The sequence below is a fragment of the Volvox carteri genome (genome assembly GCF_000143455.1).
Source record: "Volvox carteri f. nagariensis unplaced genomic scaffold VOLCAscaffold_51, whole genome shotgun sequence".
Classification (NCBI taxonomy): Eukaryota; Viridiplantae; Chlorophyta; class Chlorophyceae; order Chlamydomonadales; family Volvocaceae; genus Volvox; species Volvox carteri.
In genome coordinates this window covers 677,724-690,924 of record NW_003307594.1, presented here as the reverse complement: position 1 = coordinate 690,924, position 13,201 = coordinate 677,724, and the positions used below count along the sequence as shown (strand labels likewise).

At 56.1% G+C, this 13,201-nt stretch overlaps 3 protein-coding genes across 3 annotated transcripts; 1 reads left to right on the top strand and 2 right to left on the bottom strand.

The window, feature by feature from the left end:
- Window positions 1-2,154: 2,154 nt before the first annotated feature.
- Window positions 2,155-7,373, bottom strand: dbp2 (DEAD-box RNA helicase, ATP-dependent). The gene is made up of 8 exons (XM_002955365.1): window positions 7,150-7,373; window positions 6,652-6,986; window positions 6,149-6,465; window positions 5,902-5,994; window positions 5,602-5,766; window positions 5,291-5,438; window positions 3,475-3,708; window positions 2,155-3,320 (listed from the first exon to the last, which is right to left on the bottom strand). Exons 1-8 carry the CDS (start codon window positions 7,356-7,358, stop codon window positions 3,214-3,216), a joined length of 1,608 nt encoding a protein of 535 aa, XP_002955411.1. The 5' UTR covers window positions 7,359-7,373; the 3' UTR covers window positions 2,155-3,213.
- A 2,062-nt stretch (window positions 7,374-9,435) lies between these two features.
- VOLCADRAFT_45539 (uncharacterized protein) lies at window positions 9,436-11,286 on the bottom strand (the record flags this gene model as incomplete). Its single annotated transcript, XM_002955364.1, has 4 exons — window positions 9,436-9,847; window positions 10,438-10,601; window positions 10,965-11,083; window positions 11,238-11,286. Coding segments are annotated over 4 exons (744 nt in total), but the record flags the coding sequence as incomplete, so codon positions are not given.
- A 452-nt stretch (window positions 11,287-11,738) lies between these two features.
- Window positions 11,739-12,812, top strand: VOLCADRAFT_106806 (uncharacterized protein; the record flags this gene model as incomplete). The annotated part of the gene is made up of 2 exons (XM_002955426.1): window positions 11,739-11,839; window positions 12,118-12,812. The coding sequence occupies exons 1-2, from the start codon at window positions 11,788-11,790 to the stop codon at window positions 12,810-12,812; spliced, it is 747 nt and encodes a 248-aa protein (XP_002955472.1). The 5' UTR covers window positions 11,739-11,787.
- Between the last annotated feature and the right edge of the window lie 389 nt (window positions 12,813-13,201).

Below are 13,201 nucleotides of genomic sequence, written 5' to 3'. Positions count from 1 at the left end.
CCCAACACTGCCGCCAGTGGCTCCGCGAAAAGCACCTGCATCACCCGTGCCGCCCCTGGCCCCCCGACCCACCTCTCCCCCCGACCCCCATGCCCCAACCCCATCCCAACCGCCTGCAGTCCCACGCTATTGCGACACAGCCTAGCTCCAACCAGGAGCTGCTCACCGTGCTCGCAGCTTGGCACTCCCCTGGACCGCAAAGCCCATTCGGCGGCGAAGAACCCACATGCAGGGGAGCAGGGCAAGGCCGCAGCGCGCACACAGCCAGTCAACACAATGACGCCCCCTGGGGACCCGGAGCTCCGACAGCCACAACATGGTGGTACCAGGCCAGTCAGCCCTTGGCGCCACTCTCCATACGCCGGTTAGCTCACACGTCAGCCGGCTTACCTGCAGCCTAGCAACCGCCTCTTCGTACGCCCCCGCCTGCTCCCGAGCTGCCTCCTCCAGCTGCCCGGCGAGGGAGGTCAGTGCGCTGGAGACCAGCCCCCCCACGGCGCGACCGATGAGGTTTGGCAGCAGGCCGCCACTCCCTCCTGCCGGTGATGGTGGTGATGGTGGTGGTGGTGGTGGTGGTGGTGGTGATGGCAGTGCGGGAAAATCGGAAAAGGTGACCGGGCTGTTAAGGGTGCAGGCATTCGGTAGTGATGCAACTTATTCCGACATAAGGCCCGCCTAGCACAGCACTTGGGTGTATGAGGGCGCCTTGCGGTCATGGTTACGAAAAGGCCATGCAATAAGGGGAGGGAGAGGGAGAAATGCACGCTTGTTGTAAGGGAGGCGCTCGTCTGGAGCCGCCCATCCTAGTCGCCTCTGCTATGGGGTGCTGCCCCTTGCCCCTTGCCACGTGCCACGTGCCCACCAGGGAAGGGCCCCAACGGCGCCTCCGTCTTCGCTGTGGGTGCGGGCTTGGCCGACTGCCCGGATGTGCTGGACGGGACCAGACTGGCGGCTGTGTCCTTGATTTTGTTTAACACGGACCTGGGTCGTCAGGCGATGAACGGCGACGGATGGCGCCAGGGAGGGGAGCGCAGGGGCAAGGGGTTACTAACTCGCGAAGCTCTTCAGAACACGGATTTTAGAGAGTAGCAAGTCTCAGTCACAAACATATGCGAAGATCATGTTGGTGTTCGGCCTTGAGACGCGGTGATACGCAGCACGTGCCAGGTAAAGTTGCAGCCAAGGGAACAGCCTGAGCTCTGAGCAGGCCATGGACTTTTCTGCAATCGCTCGACGATGCAGCTGCTCTTGCATTCATGAGGAGTGTTGTTATCGGCAGAACGCTGTTGTACGGCAGCTGTCCATGGCAGCAGCTACAGCATCAGTCTAAAAGGATAACATGTATAGCGAGAGCACTGTTGCAGATGGCCGTTCAGGGGAACCAAACGGCGGATTGCACGTATGCTAGGGCACCAAACAGCTTGTATGCAGCTGGTTGGAACGCCAGGAGCTGCCATGAGATGTAATGGCGCACGGCTCCCGTGCCGCGGATCCAAGGACACGAAAAAGCTCCGGCCCAATAGTGAAACCCCTTCCGATCCGGTGTGCACTTCTCTCTCTGTTGTGCAACCAGTATGTATTTTAAAATGCTATGCTACTAGTATGCACCCAGTGCCTACCCGTGTCCTGTTTGCTTGGCAAGTGGGCTCCCGTAGGCTAAACGAAAATCGATGAGCTTGAAAGCGAAAACCCAGGATTAACTTGACATCCCCATTTCGACCGTTGGGGGAACCAATCTACCCACTTTGCGACTCCCGCTGCATCCTCAATGATTTCTCCCCAGGACTTCTCCTTTTCCGAATCGGGCCGATCCCCTTTGGTGGCACGCAATGACGATAGATGACGTACAGCAACCGGTGCTCGCTGGAAAGACATTGGTGAGTCACATCTGCATACTCGTTGTGTGCAACCAAGACGCCGAGTCAGATATGTTCGGGTATGCATAGTCCGTAACGTCGACAGCCGAAAGATAAGCATCCGCAGTTCCAGACCTTCACGTAACTACAGTGATATTGTAATCTTAGAAATCCGGATGCAAGAAATGACTTCGTTTTTCCGGGTTGACAAGTGCCCGTACCTTCGTTGCTCCAGAACCCTCGCTTGTGAAGCAACGGTGGTGGCAACCTCACTTCATAACGCTTGTAATTTCCCCTCTGCAAAATTCTATCATGCCTTTACGGTGTGTTTATCGTCATCTTCAACAAAGTAAGCCTCTTGCCGGTTGTGCTGCCCTCCCGCTACAATACCTACTTAACCGATTCATTTCGGAAGAGCAGCTTAGTGCAAGTCCAGACAGAGTGACTGAACTTTTTGAACGAAATTTGCTCAAGGCCAGTCGCAAGAAGGCCGAGGAGCCCCGGCAGGTGTTGACAACTCGTCGTGAGGCTCTGTCCCTGTACCGTGAAATCCTCCGCTACAGCAACCTTTTCGTTTGGCGCGACGAGAAAGGGCGGCTGTGGCGCGACCTCATACGTAACAGCGCACGCAAGGAGTTTGAGGCCGCACGGTTTGAGCCCGACCCGGAAATTGTTAACAAGTTGATCATTACAGGGCGTGACTGCGTACAACGCACTATGGAATCCTTCGCCACGCGCGCGAAGACGCTTGTGGACGGGTCGGGAGGTCCCCACAAATAGGCAGTCCTGTCTTTGAGGTGTAGTGTTGCCGTATATGCTTTGCTGCATAGTTGCACGTGGAACTGGAGCGCTTACGCCGGCGCGCTTCTTCTACGAAAAATAGCCCGTCATCTTGTCACTATATTTCATGTTTTGAAGGTAGATCGTGGATGGCATGACGTGGACATGAATTCCCTGACCTCTTCCTAGGCACCTCTGGCTGTGCAAAACACATTCATGGCACAAGAACTTAGAACGCCAATGTAATGTCTGGTAACACAGGCCCCCGACATTCGCTCAAGCAGCCAAAATACATAAAATGTCATATTACGGTGTACGGCAGCCAAAAGTTTCAACTGCACATAGCAATGCTAAACCATGCAAATCAATGCTGAGGTCCAATTTATCAGCGTCCTGCGAACGACAATACATATGCACATTTCAATGAAGAGTCGTGTCCAATTGCCTCTCGGAAGATACAACCACGGAGTCCGGTTGCAGGAACCCCGACCTGTTGCATGACCGCGCTGACTCCGAGGCTCCAAGAAGTTCACAAACTGGAAGAGAATCTCTGCATGGCACTGCTGATGTAGCAGCTTTAATATCGCCGCTGCGTCACTGGGATGGCGTTCGCACCGGTCATGCTTGCACCGCCACCGAAGCCGCGGTATCCGCCGCCACCACCACCACCCCGCGAGCGGAACCCTGTGTTCAAAAGCATGGCGAATGGGGACAACTGTACATGAACGATACCCTTAGCACGACTGGCTCTTTAATTAACCCTAAGTTAACACAATCTGAACTTGCAAGCAACACATTCTACCCCGGGAAGGCAATTCCGAACCCTGAGCAAACTCACCGCCGCCGCCGCCTCCACCTAAGTGCGTCATTTGGAGCAGCTCGGGAGGTGGCTGTTGCCCAGCCTCCTGCATCACCTCGACCACCTGACGCGCGAGGCGCGCGTCGGCGCCGGTGAAGAACGAATAGGCCGTGCCGTGCGCACCAGCGCGACCTGTGCGCCCGATCCGGTGGACGTAATCCTCCGCCGTCTTGGGCATGTCGTAATTGACCACAACCTTGATGTCCTTGACATCTGAGCGCCAAACCGGTACCGATGCAGGCGAACAAGCAAGCACAGGACCAACGGCAAACGCAGAAACCCCAAAGCATTCCCCACAAACAGAAGACACATTACCCACAAGCGGGTTACCGTGTTACCGTGGTTTGGAGAACAGTCGCCAACACCGTCGACGTCAGCAGAGAGGGTGTAGAGAACGCCGTAGCAGAGTGACATCAGCGATGTCCAAGTTGAAACGTATGGGCGCAGAAGGGATGGATAGCGCAACCCGGCACACCGAGGGGTGGGTCCAAAAGCAGGGTTGCGTCAACGAGTAGACCATACAAAACAAGGACACACGCGGCATGCAGGTACTGAAGTGGGAAGCTGTCCTTCATTATATTGGTAGGTGTGTAGAAGCTGCGTCTTTAACCCGCGAATCTCCACAGCCGGCGCCAAGCCGCGCCGCCCCAGGCACCGGTGAGTCTGTGTTTGGAGCTCCTGTATCCAGAGCAGCCTGTGTCCAGAGCCATGATCGAGGAGTATTCTTCCTCGAGTACCGCCCAGAATCCGCGATGCGCCACCACCAACTACCACATGTTAAGCAGCTCCTACGCCGACAGCCCAGAGCTCCCCAAGCCAGGCCGCTTTAGCTGTGCATGAGCGGCCGAGCCATGCAGTAGTTTGAATGCCGACGGAAGATGCTCTCCAAGCCTCCTGCGGCGCACGAGTTCACCGCGGCCGACCGCCATCCGCATAGCAGCAGTGCCGCGAAGCAAGCCCCGCACGACACAGCCTCTGCTGTGCGCCAGCCCCCGCCAACCCGCCACCTTCATCCCGCGACCTTGCCAGACAACCCCTGGAGCGCGACATACTTGGCACGCGCCAGGGCCACTCCATGCTGCCACCACTACGCGCACGACTGCCTGCAAGCAGGCCGCCGCCGCGGAGCGAAGGCCCCCAGGGAGTGGGCGGCATGTCGCGCGGAATAGGCCCCATACAGGCGGGCGCGATCCGCCTTCATTAGGCCGGTCGCGCCAGGAGGCGCGGGGTGCTAATGCTTTGCGACGGCGCGACCCCCGCGGGTCGTTGGGTCAGCAGGGGTTGGTGTGAGGTCGGACAGCCGCGGCGCCGCGTGCGCCATGGGCGGCGCCGTTGGAAGCAGCAGGGCCCCCAATGGCGATTGTACAGCTCTGGGACGGCGGCTGCTCTGGACACAGTGCTCCAACCCCCTCCACCTTACTGGGCTGCGGCGCGGCTGTGCAGTGCTTGAAGGCTGGATGCCAAAGCTGCCAGACACATCCAATTCAATATGCTGCTACTGCGCGGCTGACTTGTTGTCTTCTGGAGATTGCCATGCTTGTTGTTATGCCGCTGATTGCTACGGAGTAACCTGACTTCTCAAGCATTACATCCACATAAGTGCAAATGTAATCAGCACAGCTCCTATCGCTGCCTGTGAAACATGCAAGTTCGCAAGCTTCCATGCAAGCTCGCCTAGCCTGCCACCTAGGTGTTCGGTGGTAAATGCGGGATTCATCGCGAGCCACAAATGCTAGACGCAACAGACAGTCTCGATGGATAGCCAGCAGTGAAAGTTGATTGTAGCAAACGTTACCTAGTCCGCGTGCAGCCACGTCAGTGGCGAGCATTATTGGGTGCGTGCCGTTCTTGAACTCCTGCAAGACCCAGTCGCGCTCCTGCTGACTTTTGTCGCCGTGGAGGCCCAGAGCAGGGTAACCGTCAGTGCGCAGCTGGCGTACGAGCTGCAAAAGACAAGCAAGGCACACAGTGGTATTTTACCGGGGCACGACATAATGCTTACCGCAAAAAAATGTGCAAGAACGAGGAGATTAGCGCACCACCGAATGACGAGGATTGAAGTCCAAGTGCCATAGAAACCCTGGAATATATCTGCTACATCCCTACCTCGTCGCAGCCTCGCTTTGTCTCACAGAAAATTAGGATTCGGCGCCCGTCCATCTCTGTATCAAGCAATTTGCGAAGGCGGGGGTACTTCGCATACCCTTCCACCATCTCCACGATTTGCCGAATATTGTGGTTCGCTTTCAGTTCAGGAGACCCAATGATGACCTGTGGCGATGCAGCAGTTGACGTTTTCCGATACAGCCTTAGGAAATGCAACAGAGCGATTACGGACGGGTGCAAAGGACCTATATCGCGCATTAGGCACTAGCCACATCGAGCATATGTTCCGGCCACACTCACCTGATACGGGTTCTTAAGGAAGTCGCGGGCAATCGCCTGCACCTCCTTTGGCCAAGTGGCCGACCATAGCAAAGTCTGGCGGTCTGGTCGAATCTACGAAGGACATGAGGATGAGCACAATATACGAATGGACGTTAAGGCATGAAAGAAACGCATCCCAGCCAAATTCCAGCACACTACCGCTTTCGACACCGCGGCCAATACACTTAGGCACCATCTCCTACTGCACGGCAGGGAAAGGATGTACCTGGTCGACAATTTTCCGGATTTGCGGCTCAAAGCCCATGTCAAGCATGCGATCCGCCTCATCCAACACAAGGTACGTCACACGCCGGAGGTTGGTAACTCGCGAATCCATCATGTCGATCAGGCGGCCAGGGGTAGCAATCACAATTTCCACACCGGAGCGCAGGTCTCGGGCTTGCGGCCCCTTCGGAGCGCCGCCATACACCACAGTATTCTTTATACGTGAAGAGCTGCCGAAGCGCTGGCACTCCTGCTGGATTTGCACGGCCAGCTCGCGGGTAGGCGCGAGAACCAGAACAATAGGACCGTCACCAGGTTCTGCGAGGGAGCAAGCAAAGGGTGAGTTTATGAAATCAAACAGGCGGCAGGCAAAGCATGTGCAACAACTACCACAAAGGTCACTGTTCGCACAACCCGAAAACCTGGACGGGGAGCCGCTGTGGCTCTCGACCAATTATCACATTTTCTGTTGTAACCCCCCGTGACTATCCTGTGCCAACTTACGTAGGTACGGTTGCGCGTTAATGTGAACAACAGCAGGTAGCAGATAGGCAAGGGTTTTGCCACTTCCTGTCTCAGCCAGCCCGATAAGGTCACGTCCCAGCAATGCCATGGGCCAACCCTGGCACTGGATTGGCGTCGGCTCCTTGAAGCCAGCACGAATGACCTCAGCTAGAACGTATTCAGGAAAGGAAGCCTCTTCAAAACTGGTAACGGGCTTGGGCACGCCATCGCCATAGACGTGGATCTGCTTGCTGCGCCGAAAAGCCTCCACTTGTTCAGAGCTCCGCGAGCCAACAGCAGGGTGCTCCAAGTAAAAGCACTTCTCAAACTTAGGCCTGCAGAAAGGCAAATAACATGATGATAGTGATCATATCGTTTTTCGTGCGAAAAGTCAACCGGACCCCCAACTGGTCCCGATGTGGCCCTCCGGTCCTTCCTCCCATCCAAGGACATGAGAATAACCGCAGTCCACCGAATTCAAGGAACCCACAAACTCACAAGTTCGAGAAGTCTGGCTTCGGAAGCGCCATGTTGTCGAGTTCGTCCCGGCCTCCTCGAGAATTGAAACCATAACTGCCACCACCACCACCGCCACCACCACCACCACCATAGCTGCTACCGCCATAGCCGCCGGAGCGGCCACCGTAAGATGAGCCACCCCATCGGTCATCACTGCGCCCGCCCCCATAGCTGCTGTAATGGGACATTTTTACGATTCGTAAGTCTATGCAAAATCATTATTCTGCAAGGCATCTCTCTGTTATTCCTCAACGATGTTGGAAACGACCTTCCCGTACATGGGCAAGGTTGTCATTAGGCCTGTACATCCAGGAGGCTGCCATACCATGTGAGTACTTGCACTCGTCCTTGAAATTGTTATGTGGCATTGCTTATGCTTCCACTTAGCCGTCCTGGTCCGTCACCGGGTTTCCACGTGTAATGGTACTAGGCGCCGATACTAGGCGCCGCACATAGGCAACTTCTCATCCTGCGCGGCACCTGTCCGACATGACTGCAGGGGGACTTCCGCTTGGCTGTTGCGCCCGTGATAAACCACACTCGGCCCATCCCTTGCTACCTCGGGTTGGCCAGAACTAGTGGCACCCGGGCTTTCCCTTGTCAACGGCTTCCGCTGCGTCGATAAGACATTCCAGACGTGCATGGGCTCATGCATGCCTGCAGACGATCATATTGGAACTACCATAACCCTCCCCCAATATAGACAGATACAACAAGAGTCTGCGGGGCTGGCGCGCGTGCTCAGTGCGGCGCATAAACTGGTACACGCTGAGGCAGATCTTGGCAAACTTTTCGCAACCCTGAAGACAGACTTTGTGCAAAGTCAACTTTATAGCATTCCAGCATCGCCAACACACACCTAATAGTACGGCGAAAGCCCGGGCCTCAAGGTATTCTCTCTCTGTGTCTGTGTGTGTGTGTGTGTGTGTGTTATACATGGTCGTGGGTGCGTTCCCCGTACCTGCAAACCGCTCTAATACGAGCCGAGGGCTCAAGGGCTGCCAGATCGCCGGAAGCACCATCCTACCTCACACTTCAGACAAAGCAAGTGATAAAGGATACTAACGACCAAAGGGAACGATAGAGTTGCGGTGGGAACATATACGTTCCAGCATCCTTGCCAGGCGTTCAGGCTCCCACTTCATACCATCCTTCATACGCTCGAAGCGTGGGAAATCCATATCAGATCTGATGATTTTGTCGCCAGACAGTCCAGCAAAATGTGCTTCTCATCCTCGATATGGCTAGCAGTGCCGCAGCAGGGACATACTTGCTCTTCCCTAGGTATTTAGCGCCGTCCCTGACGCGCTCTGTTAGCCGCCAATGCCCAACAGCAAAGCCTAAACTGCATAAGCTTGCGATTCGCTGAACGCGGGATAAACAATGTGATATGCGGGAGCACCTCCTTCCTGCCCGCTTGTTCGGCCGCCAGACCCGTCCAATTCTTATACTTCGCCATGTGATTTCCTGGTTGCTTGCCGTCTGACGGGTACACGTCTGGCTGGACATCTAGACGCGTATGCTTCCAACCACTCACCGATCGGTCCTTGAACTCCACTACCACACTTCCTGCCAATGGCCTGTTCATCAGCCCTTCCACTCGTTCGTCTACCTCGTGTAGCCCTTGCGGGGCCTCTTTCCATACGTCGTGCCCCAGAAAACATAGAAAACGGAGGAGTAGTGCCCCCCACCCGGCCCCTTCGGGGTTGGAGAGGGACTCTACGACCCCCTGTCGCAAAACTTGGTGTGCCACAGACCCACGCTGTAAAAGGACACGGTTCCAAGACCTCACAATCTGTTTGAAAACATGGTCGTGTAGCTGCGACAATTCGGCGAACAGGAGGCGCATATGAGATATAAGGCGTCAAGCCCACGACTCCGCACATACAACCCGAGAGAGATAATCCAAAACGGCAGAGTACATTTGGATAATCAGCAAAGTTTAGCCAGTACTTGTGGATGCAGGCCGGTCTACCCACACATGTGCACACCTGGCTTTCATGCGTTACACACCTACCGGAATGGCTTTAATCTTCCCTGAGCAGCGCCCGTACCGGCTGCTATACGTCCCTCCTTACATACATAGCCACTTCCGGCTGCATCGCCTGACCACATCCCCAAACCAATCCCTGCCCCCCAGCTCCACCTCCTGGACCCTACCCACCGGCACTACAACCTGGACACGGGCGCATCCCCTAACCCAGCCCCCACCTCCCCTTGCCCCCCACCATGTGGTGCCCCAGCCCCGGGGCCAGGCCTCGCCCCATGTTCCCGCATCCACATCACTAGGGCCTCCACGCTTTCCTCCCACCCGGGCCCGTGCAGCAACTCGTGGTAACCCCCTTCCACGCTCCGAAATACACGGTCCACGCTGGAAACCCCGCCAGGACCCTCCGCGAACCGGCGCGACGCGGCGGCGCTGGTAATTGCATCGCGCGTGCCGTGGCATACGTACACCGGCAGTCGCAGCTCTGGGGCGCGGCAGCACACCTCCGCAAAGCCCCTCAGCAGCTCGTTGGCGGTGCGAGCACGCACTGGCCCCACCGTGTTGAGCGGATCGTTCACGTACTCGGCCACCAGGACAGGGTCGGGGCTCAGGTCCTCGGGACGTACCGCGGGGACCACGCGGGCACGGGGGATGAGCAGCGACAGCAAACTGCCCACCGCGGCTTGCACCCTGAAAAGTGGTTTTTATAATTAAATTTAAACCTTCTTGTTTTTCTTCTTTTGTTAAAAAAGAGATGAAGGGGTGCATCGCACGGTTTTAGCGCAGGACTGTACCGGCTCCGGCAAAATAACATGACCACAGACTGACCATGCGCTGGGCTGAGCACCAACCACGGCTGGTAAGCTGCAGCAGTGTGCCACTTTGTTGTGTTGGAGAACTGACGGAGCTGCACGACTTCGTGAGCAGCCGGAGGTTGTTGACGTGAAGCCGATGGTTTCCGCAAATCCCACGCAATCTCCTCTCAGGGTCAACAACCTCCTCGCGTCTGCAGCAGCTTCAGTACCACTCACACAGCTCCCTCCGGTCGCGCCACCTGACCACCTCGACCTGAGGACTTGACCCCCCCCCCCGCACAACAGTCCCAATACATTCCAGACCCCAAGACATCCCTCACCCCACCGCTCCGCCAATCTTCGGTGGCCCCTCCCCATGTTCCTCGTCTGGCGCCTTCGTTGGACATCCAAATTACAAACCCATCCTTAAGCAGACGCCCAGCACATACACAAACATACACACACATACACACTTGTTCGGCCCACCTGAGCACTGGTGTCCATTCTACGTCCAGCGCCGGTGAGTGCATCATAAGGCCCGCCAGCTGGTCCTGACGCCGTAGGCATATCAGCGCCGCCACCAGGCCCCCCATGCTGTGACCCAACAGGAACACGGGGACCCGCCGGGCGGCATGTAGCACCGGGTGGGCCTGCTGGCCCTGAGCGGGCTGCTCGGACGCCAACACGTGGTCCATGAAGTCGCTCAGATCGTCCACCTTGGGGTCAGTTGGGCGTTGGGGCCGAGATTTGAATGATTGCATTTTGGTTTTTAGGTCGTGCGGAGAAGAGGTCCACATGCCGAGAGCCCAATAATGCTGTCGTACAAGTAAGAGGACATGTGATTTGATCAACTGAGCTGCGAGAAGGGAGTGCTGGAGTACAACTTAGGGGATGCGTGTGCCATGCAAGCTCTCCTGAAGCTTATTGCGCTTCCCTTCTTATGGTTCAATGGATGTAGATAGCGGAGGGCTCAGTTGGGAGTGCGGTTAGAGGCGGAGACAAGGAGGACTTACCAGGTGTGTATAGCGGTCGACAAGGGCCCGACAGCCGGCCTCCAGCGGCTCCGACTTGCCGTGTCCGTGAGCGTCATATGTGTGGACAGCTATGCCTTGCTCGGCCATCATTCTGCACACTGCAGCGGAAGAGTGTGAACGTAGCAGTGATTAACAACGAGGTCGTCGTACGGTGCATCCTCGTGTTGAAAATAGTCTGAACCCGGTCGTGCGTGTGCGGGAGGGCCCGGCGGTACCGGCAGCGAGGTAAAGGTTTGGCTTGGCTTGGCTCACCTTTGTCATAGCGGCCGCAATGTTCCGCCAGGCCATGATGCAAGACGAGCAGGGCTTGCGGAGAGCCGCGTTGCGGCAAGTATTTAAGTGTATGAAGTCGCTGGTTCCGCCTGTTCTTGAAGATACCAGGGACACCACCTCCCGAGCAATTCCCTAAATCTGACATGAAACGAGTTGGAGAACTCCAGAAAAGATCCAGTAAAAAATATTCTGCTGTATGTCGGATGCCGGTTTCGAGACGCTCTTAAATACGCAACCGACGAGAGCAAGTTGGCATTCCAAATATCGGGAGTGACAGCATACGTTGTAAACCCCAATTCAGCTTTAAGGCACTACAAATTATTCACAACCGCCGGGTTTTCGAGGCGAACTACTGAGGCTGACTCGGATTTCTGCCGTAGTGTTCCTTTTCCACAGGCAGCACGCATACGAGTATGTTTGTGGACATAATTCGAAATTTCATAACTGGTTTGTAATGCCCCATTTCAGTCGACTATCTTGTAATTGTTCATAATTTGTTAAGCTAGACAATCCCTAACGCACAATTCCCATGGCAAGCGATTTTGTAACCTCTGACGCCTTCGGTGACTTCTTCTTCTTGGGTAAGGCAGACCAAATTGTGCTAGCCTAATTGTGTTGGTGCCCAAGACTAGATTTCGGAACAGTTAAACGCCGCGCTTCCCTATATTTTGCAGCCATCACGTTTCTTACAGTTATGGCACGTTTTATGGGAGCTTGCACGTCTTACATTGTTGCGGCTTGTCCTGTGGCAGCAACTCCCCAGGGCGGGGTCTTGCCGCGCCCAAACCCTGCGCTTTGTATGCAAAGCAACGCACACGGGCTGCTGGTCGAGTAATCCGCTTGTCCTTCAAACCTGCAGGGGCAGTCAACCAACCATGCAAGCAAAGTATCGCGCAGAGCTCGCCTACGAGCCCATGTGGCAATTCCACCGCTGTCTTCACGTTTCCAGTACGCAGGAGGGATTCATCGTCCAACAAACAGCTGCATAATGTGTCAACTGTGGAAGTTAACTGCAGCCTCTCTGCGCCCCCTGCCGCCGACGCAACCGCGACCCTTTTCCTGACTGCTCTGCAAGATGCTGACAGCGACTGCAAGCAAGTTTCGGATACGGACGATGTGAACGCTTCCAGCGCATGTCGCACCCACGACAAGATTGGCGGGCCTCCTAACGAACGGGGTTACGGACGGTCCAGCTCGTTGGACACAGGTAACACACAGTCGAACCGGGATCAGTGCCATGCAGACGGCTGCGTAAGACCCGCCAACACGGTCTCAGCATACGAGGACCAGGACTTGCATTTGACCTGCATGACGACGCGCCGCAGCGGCAGTGTCGGGGGAAGCGGCGGCGGTGCCGGTCCCCACTTAAATAACCACCATCACAACGGCTGGCATAGCACCGAGTGGTGGCGCAGCTTTAGCAGCTCACGCCTGAACGAGATGGCCACGGAGGAGCCGGACAAGCGCTCGCCCGAAATGCTCCGGGTTCCTTACGTGGGAGGCGCAGAGCCAATGTGTACATTGGTACATGGTGACAAGGGCGAGTCGCAGTGAGGCAGGGATGGGGTGTGCGGTTGCAGGTTGTGCTGTAAGGGGTCAATAACAAACGGTTTCGGGTAAAAAAATAAAACGTCATGGCCGCATGGGCGGGGAGGCGAACCCTTGCGGGTGTGGGCAAGCCTCTTATGGCTTGCATAAGTAGTCAGCGGCAGAGGTAACTTTACAGTCAGCGCTCCTGTACATTGGGCAGTAAGTACGTTGGGAGGCAGTTGCCTTGCGTTAGAATGCCCAGTTTCCCACATAGTGTTACTTGTTTTGGTGGGACATGGTCATTGTGCCTGGAACGGCATCCACCGTGTGTCCTCGTAAGTTTGTGTAATAGGGCACAAGGATCCGTAGAGCGTTTTCCGCCTGGCACGCGTACTGTGAGGTCCTGTGGCGCC

Excerpts from the sequence above, each read along its gene's own strand:
- dbp2 (XM_002955365.1), bottom strand. The coding sequence starts at position 7,358 with ATGTCCCATTACAGCAGCTATGGGGGCGGGCGCAGTGATGACCGATGG. Across the intron at positions 6,987-7,149 it reads AAGCCAGACTTCTCGAACTT|GCCTAAGTTTGAGAAGTGCT; the intron begins GTGAGTTTGTGG and ends GCCTTTCTGCAG. Across the intron at positions 5,995-6,148 it reads TCCGGAAAATTGTCGACCAG|ATTCGACCAGACCGCCAGAC; the intron begins GTACATCCTTTC and ends TGTCCTTCGTAG.